We start from the raw sequence: 23381 nt of genomic DNA, 5'->3' as shown, positions 1-23381 counted from the left end.
GGCCAACTGGCCACAAATGACAACAACAACCAATTTTTGTGAGCTCTGGGCCAGTTGCCAGATTTGTGCATGTGTACGTGTAAAAGCCAGACATTGGCTTGGTTGCCAAAGTATTTGAATTAAAAGTCAGCAGAACTATCTTAATCTAATGTGCATGCTTGAGCTGTGTGGGCAATGCTTGTACACTTGGGCACCATGTTGTTGAGCTCAGCCTCGGCTCACCATAGTACGTGCTGCTGCAGGTGAGATTGCAGGTTCTGTGTGTGCAGTTCTTCCGTAAGAGATACCCTATAGGCTGTGTGGATTAGAGGGAGGCAGAGTTGGTGGTATAAGAGACTTCAGCCAAGGACAGTCAGGTACCCTGGGGGGAAAGAGTGGAAGGCAGGCTGGAGACTGATGGTCAGGAAGTGGGTTGTAGGAGGTAGGTAGCCATGAAGCCAGAAACCTGGGGTGGTATTCAACTAAGATTTACCCAGAGCAAATCTACTGCAATTATCAGACCTAACTTAATCATAACAGTGACAGGTAACACTGTGTGGAAATAACAGGTATTCAAGGGGCACCCAATTTCTTGGGCATCCAGTAGGAAGACTTCTTCATGGGCACGTCCTAAAGTTTATTTTAAAGAGGATGGCTGGAATTTCAGTGGCTTTCATTCAGCATAAACCTTATTAATGTGGCTTCTTTCTCTCCTCTTTTGACTTCTTGAAGTCATAATAAAGGTTTAAGGCAGTGGTTCTCAGGCTTTTTTTCTCTGGACCATGCTTTCAGAATAAAAAACTCCTCACACCATAAGAGTTTTTTAATTGATGAGAAATACATTGGAAAACAAAAAGGAACAGTTTTCAGCAGTGTTTGATGTGTAAGATAGAACACAACTACAGTGGTGCCTCGCAAGACGAAAAGAATCCGTTCTGTGATTCTCTTCGTCTAGCGGTTTTTTCGTCTTGCGAAGCAAGCCCATTGAAGGATTAGCGGATTAGCGCTATTAGCGGCTTTTAGCGGCTTATCTGCTGATCGGATCAGCTGATAAGCGGCTTAGCGGCTTAGGAAAAGGGGGGGAGGGGAAAAAACCAGCAGGAACTCGCAAGACATTGTCGTCTTGCGAAGCAAGCCCATAGGAAATTCGTTTTGCGAAGCACCTCCAAAACGGAAAACTCTTTTGTCTAGCGAGTTTTCCGTCTTGCGAGGCATTCGTCTTGCGGGGCACCACTGTATTGTTTAATATGATCACAGGACATCATAAGAACATGAATTATTCCTAAAATATAAACGAGCCTCTTACATATGTAAAGTATGTACACAAACTCAATGAGAGATGTGCTCTTGCTTTTGCCAGGTAATCTCATTTATGTTAGGTCTAATTTGAGGCAAACAAACTCTCATATCCTCATCAACACAAAGAAGTCTTTATCTTTTCTGATCTTTCATATTTGCCAGCGTTGAAAATCCATGTTCACAACAACATGTCATGGGGAACTGTAAAAGAATAGCCAATGTTGTTGAAGAGAGCCATGGATATTGTTTCTGGTTGCATGTCCACACTGCACTGAAATGTTTAAATGTTTCTTTGATTGTCCTTGAATCTTCCTGCCACACTTGCCATTCTTTCCTGCCACAACTAGTGTGGCATCCCTTCGAGAACCACTGGTTTAAGGAATAGGTTGCTGAGAGAGAGTTCCATTATTGCAATGTTGTGGTAGGGATACATCCTTATAGATGTTCTAATGACTCGTTTGGTATTCTTTACCCTTTGACACCAGAGATGTGTGTTTTCAGGACCCACCCTATTCTTGTGGCTGCAATTTGTTTTAACTGTTCTTAATACATAATATTAAATTGTTGTAACCACCCTGGGATCTGTTGTTGAAGTGGTGGTGGCAGTTATTGGTAATGATAGAGGACAAATTTGTCCAGTTCACATTTCAATTTGCATCTACCTGATTCATACTACTTGAACCAATATACAAGCAGCTCTCTTTTGAAATTCACATGTCCCTGAATTTTGTGATGCAGTTCTCTAGCCAAATAATGCAAGGGGGGAGGTATAAGTTTGGGGAAAGGGCACTCATTAATGTTCATATTAGTGAAATAGTCATTTTAATTTATTTTTAAAATAATTTTTATTAAGTTTTACATTTTTATCGTAATAACATCATATCAAATCACAAAAGAAAAAATGATTCCCAAATTTTCCCCTCCCCCCAGCTACTTCCTTCCTCCTGGTTTTTTACATTTTAACTTTTCCTGCTTGCATTACTATATCTTAATATAAAATTCTTTAAATTCAGTATTGTTGTGTTCTTATCATTTTAACATCATCTTCGTAAATTCTGTATTCATGTTGTTAATTGTAAGTGTTTACTCAAATCCTGCTAGTGAGTCCATTTCTTTACATTGTTTCTGTAGATGCAGCATAAATGGCTCCTGAAATATTTATTTTAAAATGCATTATTTTAGGGAAACTTCCTTCGTAAAATATATAAAGCACAATTGCATTCGAAAACACATATATTCAGGAGAAATTGCAATAAATTAAAAACAAATTTCGTGCATTTTTTTAAAGGCAGGCTGATGGGGAATTGGGATAAATGGGAAAAGTGAGAAATCGAGAGAAACTGACATTGATAGTGTTGTCTACCCCTAACTTGTAGTCCAAGTTACTTCAATCTGGGGTGCTGATTGAGGCATGATACGCCTTAAGGCTTAACATTTTTGAAGCCAAAATGTTGAGGCATACTGGGGTCTTAAGGCTGAGTCCCAGGACTAGTGATACGGTTCTAATTTTTAAACTGCACAAATCTGGCCCATCCAGGTCACAGGGAGGCCATCTTGGCATATATGTAAGTTGTTATAAGCTCTTGAAAGGTATAGCAAGGTTTGTGTAGTAAGCAAAAAGAATGGAATGAGTGAAATACTTGCTATGTGGATACTATCAAAACTGCAGCGACTTATTTCCCCGCCCCATTTTTATATTTGGACGTTCTAGCTATGTGGATTGTGTCCATTGCAGTGTTAGCCTTCATATCGTGTGGAATTTAGCTTGCGCTTTCAAGTGAGCCTAGTGCCTTCGGAGACAAAGGCACGGCTGTGTTTTACTACTCTCAAACTCCTTGAATTAGTCAGAGGGTGAGAAGCAGATGAACGAAGTCGTGCCGTATTTCCTCACATCTTTGAAAGCTGCTGTGGAATCTGCAACCCTACCTGATCACCTTGAAGCGCTACTCCAAACTCGTCTTCAAAGCTCACTTGCTTTGTTTAGCATTCTGCAGCCTGGTGACCTCCAACCTTCATGGCTCCGCTAATGTAAACAGTCAATGATAAAAGAAGAACACCCAATAACAACAATGGCTGATCATAGCACTGGTCACGGTGTTGTCTCATGTTTGTCCTTGCTCTGTTTGTGATCATATCCGACTTGGTTACACTTTGCATTAACAATAGAAAGCGTCTTCAGAAGAGGTGTATAATTTGTTCCCCTCCTTGTCCTTGAAATGATAAACCAACGAATACTGCTGAAACATGCCCCATTTCTCTGTACTTTCTTTGCTAGCTTTTGTACTCCCCCTAACCCCTTACCGTTTTGACCTACTTGTACTGCAGGAGGCAGTGGCTTAGCATGTGCATTTTCTACTGTGGTCACATCCATACATTTAAAACACATTTTTAAAGCACATGCCCCCCCCCCAAGAATCCTGGGAACTGTAGTTTGTTAAGAGTTGCAGCTTTGTGAGGCGTAAGCAATGGTTCCTTAAGTAGGGCTGGGCGATAAATCGTCCAAAACCAGCTTGAAATCCATATTGTGATATCGGTTTCATAGTTCTTGACCTGGCAATATATCGTGAACCATGACGTGTGTTAGGGCTGTGTAAGATACCGTCCAAAATCAACCAGTTTCAAGTCCATATCATGATACTGGTTTCATAATTTTTTACCTGGCAATATACTTTGAATCATGGTGTGTGTGTGTGTGTGTGTGTGTGTGTGTGTGTGTGTGTGTTAGTTATGCAAAAATCAGAATGTGGGGGAAACTGTGAAGCCAGCCAATGACTCAGTATATCACGATGCTAAGCTAACCAGATATCACCAATCCCTATTCCTAAGGTTCTTGGAGGGAAGCCATGTGATAGATATAGATAGATAGATAGATGATAGATAGATGATAGATAGATATAGATAGATAGATGATAGATAGATAGATAGATAGATAGATAGATAGATAGATAGATAGATAGATAGATGATAGATAGATAGATAGATGATAGATAGATAGATAGATAGATAGATAGATAGATAGATAGATAGATAGATAGATAGATAGATGATAGATGATAGATGATAGATGATAGATAAAGCTATAGCTATAGCTATGGATATGGATATAGATATAGATATAGATATAGATGATATAGATATAGATAATCACTGATTTATTCTTCGCCTACTAAGCTACTGTCTTGGGGCGATTTACACAAGAGATAATTTTATGTGGTTTGCAACGTAGGTTGAATAAATAACAAAAAAAAAGCCTAGGAATTTTCTACATTCTATAAAATACAACAACAGAAAGAGTGTCCTCTTTGGCATCAATATAAGCATTATACACACAGAAATCAGCCATGAAAAACAAGGAAAATTCCACATTGCAAAACATGGTAAACAACTAAACAAGATATCCTCTAAGCATCAGGAAATAAAATACAGTGACATATTGGGTTCAATGGCAGGTGAAATTGCCAAAGTCATTTTTCTCAGAGCTCCACCACCTTTCCACCCCCTTATTAAATAATAATAATAATAATAATAATAATAATAATAATAATAATAATAATAATAATGCCATGCATGTAAGCTGAATGCGCACAAGTTAAATGTGCATAAGTTGTGGGCTTACTGTGCTGCAAATGAAAACCAACTAGTGAATTAACTGTGAGATCATGCTCTTACTTGCTTTTGAATGGTTCACACTTCCCCACAACTTGTTGCCCTCCACATGTTTCAGCCCACAACTCCCATCAACCACAACAGCACAGCTACCCAAACCAGCTGTAAGTCACTACATTGGGGATGTTTGGAAGGGTGCATTTGTCGTCTTTGACACGGGTCTCTCTGAAAGTACATCTTTTGAGTGGTTATTGTCGGTCCAGGGGGGCTTCACATAGAGAAATGTGTTCTTCTTTCCCCCCACTTTCTGACTCCCCGCTTTTCCTCTTTCCGTAGCAGTTGTATGCTGCCCAGCTTGCGGCGATGCAAGTATCCCCAGGTGGGAAAATACCCGGCATCCCCCAAAGCAACATTGGTGCGGCCGTATCGCCTACCAGCATCCATACCGACAAGAGCACAACCAGCCCTCCACCCAAAAGCAAGGTACTATTGCGCAGATTTACCTGCCTGGCTTTTCTTGCATATTTTGTGTCTCTTTCTGTGACTCTCTTTCAGCATAATGTATATGCAATTGTAGCTTAAACCAAGGGTAGGCAACCTAAGGCCCAGGGGCCGGATGCAGCCCAATCGCCTTCTCAATCCAGCCTGCGGACGGTCCGGGAATGAACATGTTTTTACATGAGTAGAATGTGTCCTTTTATTTAAAATGCATCTCTGGGTTATTTGTAGGGCAAAGGAATTCGTTCATATTTTTTTCCCCAAAATATAGTCCGGCCCACCACATGATCTGAGGGACGGTGGACCGGCCCACAGCTGGAAAAGGTTGCTGATCCTTGGCTTAGACCTTTCTGAAATTTATAACAGGTTATTGTAAGCAGTCTGAGCATGGGATGGGAGATTTCTGTGGTGCTTATTGGTATAACAGCAACTATTACCTGTTTTAAAAAGGTAAAGGTAAAGGACCCCTGGACAGTTAAGTCCAGTCAAAGGCAACTATGGGGAGTGGCGCTCATCTCGCTTTCAGGTCAAAGGAGCCAGTGTTTGTCCACAGACAGCTTTCTGGGTCATGTGGCCAGCATGACTAAACCACTTCTGGCACAACAGAACACCGTGCACAGAAACACCGTTTACCTTCCTGCCACAGCAGTACCTATTTATCTACTTCCACTGGCGTGCTTTCAAACTGCTAGCTTGGCAGGAGCTGGGGGAGAGCAACAGGAGCTCACTCCACTGCGGGCATTCGAATCACCGACCTTTCGATCGGCAAGCCCAAGAGGCTCAGTGGTTTAGACCACAGCGCTACCCGCACACCTAATCCTATTGGTGTTGGGGGGAAATTACTGACTGCATGGAGATTGCATGGAAATAGTGCTGTAAGTGTTTGAAGACCTCCAACAATGGAAGAGCTCGTCTGAGTCATAGATTTCATTGTCAAACTGTTCTTAGCAACAAGAACCTGGGCTGCATACATTTAAAGCACAGAATCCAACAAAGAATTCAGTTCCCTGTTTAACCCAAAAAAAACCCTCAGAACTACAGTTCCCAGGATTCTTTGGTAGGCAGGGGTGGGGGTGCGTGTTAAAAAGGTGTTGTGTATCCAGCCCTAATATTACCACCAAGAAGCTTCTCCTAACATCCCAGTAGAATCTGTCATCCTGTAACTTCAGCCAATTCAATCAAGTCCTGCCTTCTGGAGTTGCAGAGAAGAGGTCTTCATTGTCTTTTTTGTGACAGCCATTGAGATATTTGAAGAGTGCTATCATTGTCTGTTCTCCAGCTAAACATAGCAAGTTCCTTCCACCTATCCACGAGCTGTTTGAAAACATCTGGGGCCTGTGACTGAAGCATGCAATTGATAATATCAAAATTATGGTGCATCTAACAGATTCAGCTGCAGTTCAGAAGGGTAGCGAGCTTTCTTTCAGCAGTGCATTGCTTAAGGATGGGGAAACGATTTCATGGGCATTGTACACCTTATCAAATGCCACCTGTTAGAATTTCAGATTGGGGAGTGGGCGAGCATGCTTTCTTACACACATCTCTGCAGCTTTCAGAAATTGTCAAAGATGCAACAGTATCTTTGGGTGCTTCCAGACTGTTGCTGTTTTGGGGTGGGATTTGGTCACAGACCAGCAAATTTGGTTTGAGCAATCACCACAGTTGATTGGGAGATCTTGCACAACTAGACCACTGTCTCCAAATACTGGAATATTTGTAATGAGGAAAATGATGGGAAATGCACTGGAAAATGTGGAATAATGCTTGCTTTGATGCAATGCCATCCATTCGCCCTGCAAACAAATCAGAATGAATGTCAGCACCAGTCCAAACCTCAGCATCTCTCATTTTAGGAAGGAACCATTGCCTTCTTGCCTTTTGCTGTACCTGTGCGCAAGAGTACACTCCATTCAAAGTACTGAGACTGGCTTTCAAGCCAAATGTGCTTAGGGGGTGAAGCATGAAACACTCTTGGTTCGGTGATGAGAAAATGTTTGATGAAAAATATGATCTTCCCTTTGCTCACTGTCCTCCTGTCTGCTGACCACATTTCTTTAATCACGTCACAGTGGATTCCTTGAACTGACAGTAGTGTCTCAGTGCCTTTAACCGAGCAATAAAAAGGCCCAGATTAAAAATAGCCAGGGAAATAAATACTACCATTGAATTTACTTATTTATATATAAAATAGTTCTATACTCAAAGTGTTGGTGCTGACCTTTAAAGCCCTAAACGGCCTCGGTCCTGTATATCTGAAGGAGCGTCTCCACCTCCATCACTCAGCCTGAGATCCAGCTCTGAGGGCCTTCTGGTGGTTCCCTCATTGCGAGAAGTGAGGTTACAGGGAACCAGACAGAGGGCCTTCTCGGTAGTGGCACCCACCCTGTGGAACACCCTCCCTTCAGATGTGAAGGAAATAAGCAGCTATCCTATCTTCAAAAGACATCTGAAGGCAGCCCTGTTCAGGGAAGTTTTTAATATTTAATGCTGTACTGTTTTTAACATTTGTTTGGGAGCTGCCCAGAGTGGCTGGGGAAACTCAGCCAGATGGGCGGGGTATAAATAAATTATTATTATTATTATTATTATTATTATTATTATTATTATTATTATTATTATTATTATTATTATACCACTCTATCAGAAAAAGAAACATATCAGAGCAGTTTGCAGCAGCAATACATAAAACACCCAATAAAAACCATATATAAAAAGTTCAGCCATCAATTAACCATTGTGGGAAGATGTGTTAGCAATTGCCTACGTAGCTCTGGCGGAATAGAAAAGTTTTGAGCAGGAATTTAAAAGTTGGCACAGAAGGTGCCTGCTGAATCTCTGTTGGCACAGTATTTCACAAGATTGGGCCAATGGCACTAAACGATCAGTTCCCCGTTGCTGTCCAACGAGCCTTGCCAACCCGGGGAATGACCAGTGATGTTCCTGCAGATGATCTCAGTGATCGAGCTGGAAGATAAGGGTTCAGATGACCCCTGAGGTACACTGGGCCTAAGTTGTTCAAGTACAAATTAATACAATAACTTTGAACCTGGCTTAGTAGTAGATGGGCAGCCAAAACAGCTGTTCTAACAATGGAGACAGCTGTTCTTGACTGGGTGCCCCCACCAGCAGCCATAGAGCGCATAACAGCAATCCAGTCTTGAGGTTACCAACATGTAGTGTGCAGTGGTCAGGCTATCCCTGTGCAAGAACGACTGTAGCTAGCAAACCAAGTGAAGCTGCTAAAAGGCACTCCTATCCACTTCAGCCTCTAGTGACATAGATGAATGTAGGAGTACCTCCAAGCTACGCACTTGCTGCTTCAGAGGGAGTGCAACTCCATCCCGAACAGGTAACTTGCCAATTTCCCAAACCCGGGAACCACCCGCTCAAGGAGACTCTTTCTACCCAGGATTTATTTGCCTCCATCCCGTTCACCATTCAGACACTGATCCAGAGCTTTCACAGCTTCTCCTGATTCAGAATGTCATGGCAAAGTCGAGCTGTGTATCATCAGCTATCCTGACTTGGTCTGATGGAAGTTGTACTCCAAATCTGTCAGACGCTGGTGTGGTTGCTCGAGAGTAAACAGGCAAGACTCCGACCTGTCTTTTCCAGGCTTTATTCTTGGTGCAAACTATTTACAGTGAAGAGCGTCGTAAGTTCAGGTCTGGCTCAATTGCTAGCAGAATCTGGGAGTGGTCTGATTTTGTACCTCCCCCAGCATAAACGTTGCGTCACCCCCAGCCTTTTCCTTCCCTCCCTGCGCCGAAGCCAACTGCGCAGCATGGGCGCTGGCAGGGGCGTACTTCCCGCCTCTCCGGTTTGCTCAGGCTCGGTGTTGAGGCTCTCCCTAGCATCCTCTGGTCCCTGCACCTACTCTCAACTGGAGGTGGGGCTTTCCTCCTCGCCGGAAGAGGAACTGCTTTGCAAGATTTTCGGAGGCTCCCTGTAACACAACTGCCTTTCCATCTCTCGCCTCTGAGCTGATGGCAGTTCCCTGACAAAAACCTTGAAAGGGCACAGAGTTGGCGAAGGCTGTGTTAGGTTGCATGACATCTGCCCTCAGTGGAGGTGGGTCTCTTGGGGTTTATTAGGGAGCATGGGGCTGTGCGCTGCCAACCTCAACCATAGCCCGCCCTCCCCTTCTTACTTACAACCAGCACCGAGTACCATCTCCTTCTGCTGCCTCAGTGTTGCCCTTGTAGAACTCTGCAGGGCGGAGGACAGGGAGCAAAACCAGAATAAGTTGACTCTGTCTGTACTTGGCTATGGCTTCACCTGCTGTTGTCCTCTCTGCCTTTGCCCCCCCCCCATCGCAAATGGCATCAGCCACCACTGCAGTGACTCAGAAGGATGCCTGTTAAAAAGAAAAGAAAATCTAGTGGCAGCTACCAGAATTCTGTTATGCTATTCTTTCCTTCCCAATTTTCTTTAAATAAAAATAAAAAATACTTTTTCTAGGTGTTTCTGTGCCTTTGGCTTGCAGTTCTTTCAAAGGACACAAACAGAATTTATCCGCAAATTGAAAGGGGGGGGGAATGGTCCCCAGAGGAATATATATATATATATATATATATATATATATATATATATATATATGAGAAGGGGCCCTCCAAAAGGCTGTAAAATTGTGCAGCATGATCCTTCTGAAGCCTGCTGTTTTCAATCTGCTGTGTGCCAGTTGGAGGCTCAGAGAGAGAGAGGAGGGGGGGGTGAAAGGAAAGGATAATGCTGAGACATGATAGAGTGGCTGTGACCTCCAAGCTCAAGCTGGAAATCCAAGACATTGATTTCACTTAGCATTCCTGCTGAGAAATCCGGCAGAGTTCAGTTGTAATAAAAGAACAAGATTCTGTTCTAATGGTAATGGCGTATGACAGACATATCACTTTGTCTGTCCTCCACAACACAGAGAGATGGAAAGGGGGGGGGAGAGAGAGGGAGAGAGGAGAGAGAGTTAGTTGAATTGGAGAAAGGTCACCTGATCTGCCTGTGGAGTTTGGGTGAGTGCAGTTCTGAGCTCGGAACTGAAACATGGCAGCACAATTATTTATAATACAAAGTGATCTGAAAGGAGTGTTTTCTGGTGGCAGTTATCAGACGCCCAGAAGAAAGAGGTGATGGGAGCAGGGGAGAGGGGGCAGAGGTAAAAGAAGCTCCCTTCTACCAATCCAGGCCTTTGGGGGTCCATTTAGCTCAGTAGTGACCACCAGCAGCAGTAGTTCTCCAAGATTCTCAGGCAGGGGTCTCTTACAGTCCTACCTGGAGATACCAGAGAGAGATTGAACATGGAACATTTTTGCATGCAACCGTTCTTTCTGCCCGCAGATGGAAGGCCAGTCAAATCAATTCACTGGAATGGTTGTCAGTACGTGTATATGAAGTTGTGTGGGTAAATAACGTGAAGGAGGGAGTTATCCTTACCAGGAAAATATTACCCTCGTACCTACTGGACTGCCTCTCCTGGTATGTCCCTTGGAGGACCTTACGGTCTTCAAATAAAAACATCTTGGAGGTCCCAGGCCACATGGAGGTTAGGCTGGCCTCAACCAGAGCCAGGGCTTTCTCGGCCGTGGCCCCGATCTGGTGGAACGCTCTGTCACAAGAGACTAGGGCCCTGCGGGACTTGACATTTTTCCGCAGGGCCTGCAAGACAGAGCTGTTCCACCAGGCCTTTGGCCAAGACACAGCCTGACCCCCTCCTCTGGTAATCCTCATAATCCTCATAGAACTCTAGCCCAATGGTTGCCATTAATTTGATTCAGAATTGATTTTAGAACGAACTGTTTTTAGAATTTCAATTAATGGATTGTGATTTTATGTAAGCTGTGTTACTTTTACTGTTGTTAGCCACTCTGAGCCCGGCTTTGGCTGGGGAGGTTGAGATATAAATTTATTATTATTATTATTATTATTATTATTATTATTATTATTATTATTATTATTACCAGCCACTCAGCTCTAGTTCCCACCAAGGCGGGAAGTCTGCGTTTTGGCTCTACCCCCTCAGACTGGGGGGGGGGGTCGTGTGGTTGATTCCTCTTCCATACAGAAGAATTTCCTGCAGATAGAAAACTAATGCGTCAGTGACCTCAGGACTATGAGGTGGAAGAGCTAGATTTGGGCACAGCCACTTACACCTTTACAGTGATGAGGCCAGAATTATAGAATTGTGGAGTTGGAAGGGGTCCCGAGTGTCATCTAGTCCACTGCAACGCAGGAATCTCAGCTGAATCATCCCTGACAGGTGACCATCCAGCTTCTGCTTAAAAACCTCCGAGGAAGAAGAATAAGATGGACCCTGCTGCATTGGACCAAAGGTCCATCACTATTCCAGCATCCCATCCCTGCAGTGACCAACGAGATGTCTCTGGGAAGTCCACAAATAGGACATATGTTGAATTCCATGCTTCTGCTCGTGTTGTTCAGCAACTGGTAATCAGAGTCATAGTGCCACTGAAAATAAGCATGGTGAGGTCCTCACCCTCCATGAATTTGTCTAATCCCCTTTTAAAGTCATCCAAGTTGGTGGCCGTTACCATGTTCCATAGTAGCAAATTGCACAGCATGACTACATGCAATGTCAAGAAGTGCTTCCTGAATCTCCCAACATTCAACATCATTGGATAACCCCTGAAAGTGGGAGAAAAGCTACTCCCTATAAACCTTCTCTATATCGTGCATAATCCTATATACTTCTATCATGTCCCTCCAATTGATTTAACCTTTCCTAGTATGAAAGTTCCTTCAACTCTTTGGTCATTTTGGTTACCCTAAATGGGGTCCTAGAGGAGACATGGGCATTTTGATACAATAAACATAGCTGTCAACGTTTCCCCTTTTTTAAAGGGAAATTCCCTTATTCCACATAGGATTCCTCGCAAGAAAAGGGAAAAGTTGACAGCTATGACAATAAATTGTGTTGCCCGATAGTATGAAAAATGCAATACAATAAAAACAAATTAAAATGGATCTTACCATTTTAACATAACAAATCTCTCTCTCTCTCTCTCTCTCTCTCTCTCTCTCTCTCTCACACACACACACACACACACACACACACACTTTGAATGTAGATGTGCAAACGGATTCCCTTCTCTGCAAACCCAGGGAAGATAATAACGTGTGTGAAATGTAATGTGATTGATATAGAATTTTCAAGAATTACAGTACACTTCAGGTCACTGATCTGTTTCAGCTGTTCTCCTGCAAAGACCAATCTGGAATCTTAAAATTCTTTCTTCGCCCTGTCGTAAATTTGTTGGAGAATCTTTGTGTTCCTTTGTGACGGAGGAAATTTCATTAAAATCGCAGTAAGCCAAATTTTTCCACCCAGGAACTGTTCAAGGTTCCTTCCCTTCCCCTCCCCCTTCAAATGACCTTCAAGAAGCTGTTGTTTTGCTGAAAACCCATCTGCAGGCCCTTATTTGTGCTGGCACAATGTGTGGGGAGAGGCAGGAATTGTTCAAGTTTTCTTGGAGAGGGTAGTAGCTTCACCTGAAGCTACGACAAGGGTTGGGTTCTTGGAGGAGAGAGAGGGGGGTGTTTTTATTCCGTAGAGGATAACTTCAAGAGTTATCGCTCCACTGCTTTTCGGCAAGGATTGTTCAAAGTCGGCCTCAGCAGCAGATGGAGCAACTGTTGGCCCTAAAAGTGCTGAGAATGATTGGTGGGAAGCTGCCAAGGATCATCCTTTAAATCTACGTAAGACTTGAGCACATCACTGGAACCTCTTAAGACCTTGGCAGCCACCATCTTGGCAAACTGTTTATCAGTGGTCCTCACCAGTTGTTTGATGTTGGACTGAGCAGAATTGCTTGGCACCTTCTGTGCTTCCACTACTTATTTCCCTGCAGATATGAACCTCAGCATTCAACTCCACTTGCCCTCATTTTTATTTTATTTAAGAAATCTCTAGCTTGCTCTTCATTAATCACACTGTGGGGTGCAATTAGGGACGGGTTAGACCAGACAAGTCTGGTTCTTCTTAGTTTCTCACCTTTTTTCAATCTTAAGTACAGATGCCACATTTCCACATCTCTTTGGAATTCTTTTTATAAAAGTGCTTGTGAAAATTAGCCAGTGTCTTAGTGCGAATTTCTCCTGATGCGCACATTTTCGTATGTATCTGTGCCTTTTTTTCTTTTTTTGCAAAACAAATTTCCCACACTATAATGCATTTCCATTTGATATTTTTCATTAGTATATGCTTTTTTGCCCAGTATATGCAAATTTGTTCATATTATGTGGCTGGGGAACCACGTTGCAAAATTCAGCGAAATGCAAATTTCAAAAGACAAGTGTGTTTCAGTTCACTTATTGTTTCAGAAAGAGCAAATTATGTAGGCTCACCCATGCAGGGGCCCATGCCCATCTCCACCAAAAACCAGTTTAACCAGAAGGGACTTTTTTATTGTAAAACCCATTAGAGCCAGGGTCAGTTGAACCAGACAGAGGACAGCATTCCATAATCTGGGCACCAGTATCAAGAAGGCCCTTTCATGTATTACTGCATAGCAGATAGTCTTCTTGAATCACAGTATACCAGAGTGAATGTGGATGTCTAGACCTTCAAGGCCTATGGACTCACAGCATTGGTGGTGGGCATCTCCATTCAGCTTCAGCACAAACTTTTCTGGGGACAGGGTTCCATCAACAGCTTGCTACCGCTGCAAAGGCCCTCCGGGCCTCTTTCTCCATCACCACCTGTCTAATATCAGGCAGCAGGGGCTCCCGGCAGAGGGCCTTCAAAAGCAGGTCTTCAATATCACTCTTATTTCCTACGAGATAAAGCAGTTCTTCAAGCACGCTCACCCCAATCCTAAACAACATTGTGAATTGTGCCTGGAAAACCACACACACTGATAACAAGGCAGAAAATGCAGGCCTTGTGTTCACAGTCTAAATTGTTTACTTTGAAGCAGTGATAGATGTATCCGTAGGATGGGGGAGTGGTGGTTGTTGTTTTTTTAATAGCTGCGGGCACTATCTCCCATTGACATCAATAAACTTGGGGCCATGTTTAGTTGCACAGAACAGGAACAAGGCCGCTTTCTTGTTTCCCTGCAATGTGTGAAATTATCCTTCTGTATATTTTAACCTTACATAAATGCAGGTGGCATTTATCTACCTGTTGTACATCAAAATCAAGCCCTTTATGGCTTCTTCTCTCAATATTTAGTTGCACAGAGTACAGGAACAAGGCTGCTTTCTTGTTTCCCTGTATTGTGTGAAATTATCCTTCTGTATATTTTAACCTTACATAAATGCAGGTGGCATTTATCTACCTGTTGTACATCAAAATCAAGCCTTTTATGGCTTCTTCTCTCAATATGGCTATGGTCTCCTGTGAGTTTCCACAGCTCCTTAGGATGTTCACTAAACATCTCTTGCTGCTCAACAAGGCACTGTGCATTGTCTGAAGCCATTGAAAAATCCAGGGCCAGTTCATTGTGAAATGTAGCAAGAGCCACCAATTCCCGTCGGCTTTCCTTTTAACCTCATTACGACCCCAGACTTTTGCCCAAGTCACAGTTGCATCCCCATCAAATGTCTACAGCACACAGATTGTTCAGATCAATTTTTGCTGCTGCTGTTCTTTTCAGTTACTCCTGGGTAGCAACGCTACTATTTGCTCAGCAGTAGCACCCGGGAATTGCAACAAGGAGAATAAATGGTGGTTTAGGCAAGCTGTAAACAATGCAAACCACCAGGGCATGCGAAGTTTTTCTCTCCTTTGGGTGCAAAACCCTCTCAAACATTGGATTGGATCTTTAAGCAAAGAGGGTGGGGTGGTTTAATCCCTCATTATCTCAATTTATCTGTTCACCAGACAGAGCTGTGGATGGTAAAAGATGCATCAGCCTTTTGACTTGAGCAGAAACAGCCTGGAAAGGATTGCATGCTTTGGAAGCTGTGAACAGGAGACAGACAAACAGACAGGAGAGCTTCATAGTGGAGAATGCTTAGAACCATAGAATTGTAGAGTTGGAAGGGACCCCTAAAGTCATCTCGTCCAATCCCCTGCAATGCAGGAATCTTTTGCCCAGTGAGGGGTTCAGACCCACGACCCTGAGATTAAGAGTCTCATGCTCCAATGACTAAGCTATCCCCACTCCCAATGATCATTGCACAGAGAGGATCTTGTTAGCAAAATAGTACTTCAAAGATTCTGAAGTGATGGCTTTGGGGAATCCTTTTTTGTATGGGAGTATCAGGGCTCTGTGGGGTCCAGGGCAAATGGTGGGGTCCAAAAGAAGTGCAGATCATGTCTCCAGAGGCAGGGGAAGTGACCCAAGTCATGCACACACATCTCACCATCTTCCAGTCAGTCAAGGAAGAGGCGTCATCACAATTCAAGAGCAAATTCCATTCTGGCAAAAGCATTCAAGGAGGACATGGAGCAAAGCCAGACAAGGGTGTGGTCTGGGAAGGATCCCAAGGACCAGATAAAGAGCTCTGAAGGGCTACAAGCAACCTATGGGCACGAGGTTGCTGCCCCTGTGCAGTGGCGTAGCGTGGGTTGTCAGCACCCGGGGCAAGGCAAGTAATTTGCGCCCCCTAACCCGTGGATTTGCGCCCCCTAACCCTAACCTCCAGATGTTGTGCCTGGTGCGGCCGGGGCCCCCTGCACCCGCCACGCTACGCCACTGCCCCTGTGGCATGTAAAGCTCCCTGTTCCAATCCAGATTCTATGTTTCTACATGTTTCCCTGTTACTGGAAGCCAGAGTTTAGTTTGAGGTACAGTCGAGAGAGAGAGAGAGAGAGAGAGAGAGAGAGAGAGATTGGGCATTCAAGCACAATTTTGTGCATAAAGCAAACAGAGGAAGAATATCATTTTATAGCTTATATATTGGACAACAAGCCAAACCCTCACAATGTTTATAGCCATTAGGATAGCAAATAGTGTTGTTGCATCCAGCTGGCCAGAAATTCCTAACTGGGTCATAAAATTGTAACTGTAGGGGCCGAATGAAATCTGAAACAAAATGGATGGGCAGGTTGTTGTTTGTCCTTTCCCAGCAATCTTAACTCTTTGCAGAGCAGAAATGAGTCTGGGGTATAAAGAAAAAGAAAGCCCCCAATGCAATTTCCCCCACCTCAAATTTGCATGCAAGGATACAAATGTAAGAGTTTCTAGTTTTGTAATTTTCTCCAGCATTTCCGAAACATAGGTCAAGTGTGAATGTAGTTCGATGCAGCAAGTGTTTTGTGGGGCGAGGGGATAATACCGGTTGTAAAACTGTTGAATTTCACATGCAGATATTTAGCTTAAAATTAATCAGTCGAGCATTGGGATTTAAGCAACTTTAAAGCATTCATCAAAGCTGAATCCGAAAGTGGAACTTGAACCTCTCTGAAAATTTCGAATGTTGAATTCAGATTCTGAAATCTCTCCTAATTTCAGATCGATGTGAAATTTCACTTCAGGTCAAACTCCTTGGCATCTACCTAATCACTAGCTGGAGATGACCTGAAGTGCTCTGGGGCTATATATTTAAATAATTCAGAACATGTTGCCTTTTGATGGTTCCCCCCAAACCTACCAAATTTAAAATTGACCTGACAGCCAGCTTTTCCCCAGCTTACCTTATTGGAGGCAAGAGAGGGAGAGTGTTGAAAAATTATTGCGTAACTGTTAGGGACAGATGAACCTGCTGATTTCAGTTTCTCATTTTTTCACTCTTAAGTTCATTCCCACAACTTTGTGGGTTTTTTTATTTTAAAAAAATCCTAAAAATCACCAGCATTTTAGTGCAGATTTGTTCCGATACGCACACGTGTGTATATGTGTGCCATTCAGTATACCTGAAGGAGCGTCTCCACCCCCATCGTTCTGCCCGGACACTGAGGTCCAGCGCCGAGGGCCTTCTGGCGGTTCCCTCATTACGAGAAGCGAAGCTACAGGGAACCAGGCAGAGGGCCTTTTCGGTGGTGGCGCCCGCCCTGTGGAATGCCCTCCCATTGGATGTCAAGGTGATGGACAACTACCTGACATTCAGAAGACATCTTAAGGCGGCCCTATTCAGGGAAGCTTTTAATGTATGATATTTTAGTGTTTTTTAGTTTCTGTGGAAGCCGCACAGAGTGGCTGGGGAAACCCAGCCAGATGGGCGGGGTACAAATAATAAATTATTATTATTATTATTATTATTATTATTATTATTATTATTATTATTATTTTGCGTAATATACCCATTTTTTGAAAAGCATTTGCCACAGATGTAATGCATTTATGAACATCATTTCCACTAATATGTGTGTTTATATGCATTTACATTTTACCTCTGGAACAGTGCACTTGGGGAGTTAAGGACAGATGGAGCAATCTGCTTAAAGACTCCTTGTAATTCCTCCTTTTGTAAACCACTTCCAGCTTCTTTTTATATTAAGTGGCCTATTGATCAGTTGAGTAAGAAGTAAGTAAGTAAGTAAGTAAGTAAGTAAGTAAGTGCATGTGCAAAGAGAAAGATGAGAAGGCAAGGCCATTGCCTTGCAGGGGGTTGGACTGGATGACCTTAAGGGTCCCTTCCAACTCTACAGTTCTATGAATCCGTGAAAGGTAAGAAAGAAAGAGCTTCTTCTGCGTACCAAAGGAGATGGGAAGTCAGGACAGGGAATAGGAAGGAGGGCACTGCAGGGACAGTAAGTCAGGCAAACGGTTTTGGCAGCAGCGTTCTGGATAGAGGCGAGGGGGGAACAGATAGATAACAAATAGGTTCGCACAGCCTTCCAGCTGACATGCAGCAAAACGACAAGCCGCATCACGCATCTGTCAGTCCTGTTGCATTACGTGATTTTGTGCAAATATGACACCACTGGAGTGGTAGTGACAGATGAGACTCAACATGACATATCCATGGGAAAACTGGCACAAAAGGCTCCCTAAAGTATCTTTGAAGATTCTTCCCCTCCTCTTCCTACCCCACGCTACTTACAAATATTTTACAGAGTGGGGGGGGGGACACATGTCAAAAGTGGGATGGATGGATGGAGGAAAGTGCCGCCGTAAGCACATTATGCCGGATGTAGGAAAGCAGTGTGCAGAAATTATGTTTTTTTAAACGTTCTAGTAAACGTCACCTTTTATCCATTAATCATGTACCTGTGGCCAATTTGTTTTCGTTTTACAGTTTAAATGCAATCCTATTTTGAAATAAAATTCAAAATGCAGAAAGTGAAAAGGAGGAGCCAACAGAATGATGCAAAATGACAAATTCAGGGGAAACGAAGACTCACGAAGATTACAAATTACTAGAATATCAGGGGTACTTGGTTCACTCTAATACTGAGCAACAGTTAAGTAAAACAACCAAACAACTCCTAAATGAGTGAGAAGTTTCTGGTCTGTAAGTTAGATAGCCAGATAATCAAATATTGGCTATAGAGCCAATTGCCAGCTATATTTGATTGAATTATGATAAGCAGCTTGGAGCTTCCACATAAGAGATAAATGGAAACCACAGAGCCATGGCTGTTGTTTTTTTTAAAAAAAAAAAGAAATTGCTTGCTCATTGTACTTAAGCTTGTGCATAATCACTCTCTCCCAATTTTTTATCAGTCCTCTCCTTGTCTTACAAATCCCACTGACTACTGTCAAACCGCATTTTGGATGACCAAAATGACAAAAGAAGTGGAACCACAACCGTATGAGAGAAGGTTGCAATGGTTGTGGTTTTTTATCTAGAATGAAAAGACAAGGAGGGTCGAGACAGAAGTGTATAATATTTTGCATGATGGGGAGATAGTGGAGAGAGATGTGGATTTCTCCTTTTGTTATAATGCCAGAACTATGGGACATCCGCTAATTTTGGTTTTACCCAGTATTAACTGTCATGGTTCCCTCTGTCAAAGAATCTTGAGAAAGTGTAGTTTAGTGAAGGTGGCAGAACAAGCATGCCCGGACTTTGCTGAGCAGAAGAAATTACTATTAAACAAGCCTTCCATAATATGCAGGGTTAAAAGGTGGCAATCCTGAAATCACAAAGCCTTGAATAGCTGAAAGGTGAAAACCTAGGTTACTCCATCTGGCATAAAACTGCCCTTAAGTGGCACTGTATATCAAGCGTTGGAGAGTTTTATGGGTTCTCTCCCCCCCCCTCTCTCTCTGTCTCTCAAAAGACATCAGGCCCCCTTAGGACATTGCCAGTAAGACAATGACAATCTTAATGTTTGCATTGGGGTTATCATTAAAATAAAAGGCGATCTGAAGACGTCAGCCATAAAATCATCAAAAAATAGCTGTCAGCTAGCTTCTGACACAATTCAGCCGTCTTGGAGTGGGCCAGGGAGCCTTTTGGCCAAGCCAGGAGGAGGATTAAAGGTCTCTCCTCCTCGAGGTCTCTTGCGTCTTCCTCCTGCTTTCCATATTTCGCTTCTTTAAAGTTTCTGGGAGGTGAATGTCTTCTGTCTTGAGTGATGGAAATGCATTTGGAAGTGTTCTTAAGTCAAGATTTTCTCGAGTCCTGAAAATCATAGATGAACCGTAGGCATATGTTGTTGTGGTTTTTATAGACGGTTGCTCTTTTGGGGGGGACTTTGTTTATAATTTTTAGACAAAGAAGCACTGTCTTATGTATTCTACAGTATCAAGAGAGGCATGTTATGCAAGTCTTTCCGGGATGCCCTACACAACGCAGCAGAGTGCTGATGTGATGGTTGGAAAGCAATCAGACCATGTTGGTTGAGCTTCCTCTATGGCACTGGATGTTGAAATGTGGTCATTTGACCACTGTTGATGCACACTGATTGGCTTTCAGAACAGGACCGCAACCAGATAGCATCAGGCACTTGCAGAGGCATGATAAGTACTCCATGTATGCTGACAACAGTGAGCTTGAAGTAGAGCATGGGTTGAATGCTGTCTGTTGGGTCTGAGCACCATGCACCTAGGCCCTCTGAAACACAGAAGAGTGATGTGATGACTCAATATGTCACTCCACTCCTTTTTAAACATGCTTTCCTTTCTTCTCAATGTCGCGAGTTCAAACATGCTCGTACTTGAAGAAAGGAATTGGGAAGCTCCTGAGAGAGAAGAAAGAGAAAGGGCTCTTGATTGCTGATATAAAATATGTATTTGGTGGTGCGATCTGCTCACTTGGCTGTTCTTTTCAGTGTTCAGAAATTCTCTGCTGCAGCTAGGGATGCTCGAGGATTTTGTTCATTTCGCATTTCATAGCAAACCAAACTTTCCACATCGCCTAAACTAAAGTACAAAATGCATTGCAGACAATCTGTCAGCTATCACACTTCTCTGAGTTTTGTGGCGCAGTTCTCACCTCAGAAAACACAAACAGAAGTGTTTAAAAATGCCCAAAATGTCCATGCTTCAAGAAAATACATCCACAAATATGTTTGAAAGGTCAAGAAATATGCAAAATACGGTCAAATTTAATGTTTAATAGCATATACGGGTGCAATTTTCTTCATGCACTTCTCTGTTTATTAACAACAACACCCTGATGTGGAAATGAACTGGCATGAAACAATGAAAAAAAGATGTGTAATTGAATGGAACTTGCCATTGCAATGTAGAGGTGTGGCATTCCCCAGTACCAAATGGTATATGGGACTTCATCTGTACATCAGAACTTTGGGTGGCACAGCCAAAATGGATTTTCAGTGTGAGCTCTTATAAGTTATTCTAGAAACCCAGAATAACAGATTCCTTATTCATTTTTTACAGGGGAAGTCTATGCGGTGCCCTCCAGATGTTGTAGACAACAACTCTCCTCATCCCTGACCATTGACCAAATTGGTTGGAGCGGATGGGAGCTGGAGTCCACAAGATCTAGAGTAGTGCTACATTGGCTAACACCGATTTACCAGGAACTGAGTTCCACAGAGAGACACTATGGGATCAGGGGGTTATGGGCAAAGGAATTCTTAATGCTTCCTCAAGTGTCCATGTTTCCACTTGTTAACAGTAAGGACTAGGTGGGTAAACATTTAACAGTGCTGAGAAAGAGGTGCTACCAAACCACGGAACTGATATGCGAGAGCAGGCAATCTCATTTAAGCCGAACAGAGTTGACAGCGACATTTTGCCTAACATGAAATTGGAAGTAGATAATGAAACGTCTGCAGAATTTTAAGGGTTCACTCCTGAGCCTTTTCTTCTGAAGGTGTTCCACAAGGCAGCAGGTACAGATTCTTCCTCGGGGTTTACTCCCGAAGCCTTTCTCTCACAAATAGCTGCAAGGCAGTGGAGGATTTTCTTCTACTAGATGGGCTACCTCTCCAGGTTGAGGAGCCCCATCTGACCTTCTTGACCATTGGACCCACGATTGGTCTCGTCCACTCAACCCGCAGAAGCCTGCCTTTACTTGCAGGGAATGTCCCTGGCTCACTGAGGGTTTGAGACCCATCAGCTTATCCTCACCTGGCCAGTGAAAGCCATTTCCTGGGGTGTGGCACCTGTCACATGCTGATGGCTTCTAGGAGCCACAGGTGGGGTGCCCCCCCCACCAGAAGTACCACCCGTTCCCTAACACCCCACCGAGACCCACTGAACTCAGCAGGAGTTAACTTCTGAGCAAAGGAGCCTAGGATCAGGCTGACATAGTCGGCTTTAACTAGAGTGGGTGGGGAAGGAATAAAAAGCGGACTTGTTTCATCCAAGACCCACAAATGCCTTCAACTATGTATGTTCTGCAGGGCATATGTGCATTGGTACATAAGTCTATGTAGGCATCAGAGAGAGAGAGAGAGAGAGAGAGCGAATGTCAGAAGAAATCCAGGTGGGTTTTGAAGAGGTATCTCTTCTCTGTGGGGTGTCCAAGTTCTTTGATTTTTTTGTTTCTTTAAAGCTCCTTTGACTCAGTTGCAGGTTCACCCCCCTTTATTTATTTATTTATTTTATTTTATTTCCTCTCTTTCATACGGCCACAGCAGGACAAGGGGTCTGTGCCTAATTTGTTTTCATATCAATGTGTTTTGGTGGGATGCTTTCAGCGTAGGCGTCATCTGCAGCGGAGAGAGGTGGTAGACTTTGATCAGCATGGCTTCTGTTTCCTTGATTCTGTTTCATTTAATAGTGTGCCGTTGAGCGTCTTTTGGGGCCCTTGCTCGTTCCCCCACCCCTCCCGAGTTCTCATGCCTAGCATTGTGAAGGGCTCAGTGGCAAAGGAACTGCCCTGAATGCAGAAGGTCCAAAGTTAAACCCCTGGCATCTCCAGAGTAGGGCTGGGAAGACTCCTTATTGAAATCCAGAAGAGCCACTACTAATCAGTGTAGACACAGTATTGAGCCAAGTGGACCAATGGGCTGAGTCAGCAGAAGGCTACTTCCTATTTTGAGGACCTTTGTTTCTTACTCTTTCTGCACTCTAGTCCTTTCCCAGCTCAGTACTAACAGGAAAATAAGGTATTATTTCAGGAAGTATCCCCGTATTACTAGTGCACTCTTTAAATACCGCATTTTTCCATGTATAAGATGCCCCCATATATAAGAAGACCCCTGTTTTTTGAACTCAAAATTAAGAAACCAGTATTTTAAATATCAAACTTTGGGCAGAGGTCACCCAAAGTTAGGGTTGCCATATTTCAAGAGCCCAAACCTGAGCCCAGGCCGCCAGAGCCAGTGCCCAAACCCCTGTGCATTCACATCCATGTATAAGACGACCCCAATTTTTTTTTAGCAAAAAACATCATCTTATACATTGAAAAATACAGTATATAAAAAGAACCCTGCAGCCTTAGACCAATAGCCCACCATAGTTCAGCATCCTGTTCTCACAGTGGCCAACCAGATGTCTGTAGGAAGTCTTTTGTCTGGATGTGAATGCAACATCACTCCTCCACATGGAGTAGTCATGAACCTGACTAAATCTCTTTTGAAGGCATCACTACATCTTCTGGGAGGAATGGTTTATTTGTTCCTTTTTATCTGGAAGTATTTATAAGCTGCTTAATATTTTACAAGTCTCTTAAGCAACAGAAAAGCAAGACCGTTAAAAAAACAACATCATAAAAACAATGAAACCGTTGTGTAAAAGCAT

General features: G+C 43.2%; 1 protein-coding gene across 11 annotated transcripts in view; it reads left to right on the top strand.

Moving 5' to 3' along the window:
- SOX5 (SRY-box transcription factor 5) overlaps positions 1-23381 on the top strand; it is a 783587-nt gene that overhangs the window by 693001 nt on the left and 67205 nt on the right. For all 11 annotated transcript variants that reach the window (XM_081209974.1, XM_081209972.1, XM_081209973.1 and 8 more), the window contains one exon: positions 5221-5367. In XM_081209974.1, coding sequence (XP_081066100.1) covers positions 5221-5367 — 147 coding nt within the window. The remainder of the gene's footprint in view (positions 1-5220; positions 5368-23381) is intronic.

Source organism: Podarcis bocagei, assembly GCF_964188305.1.
Source record: "Podarcis bocagei genome assembly, chromosome: 10".
Classification (NCBI taxonomy): domain Eukaryota; kingdom Metazoa; phylum Chordata; class Lepidosauria; order Squamata; family Lacertidae; genus Podarcis; species Podarcis bocagei.
Note: the sequence above shows the minus strand (reverse complement) of the source record. Positions and strands in the feature narration are given on the sequence as shown.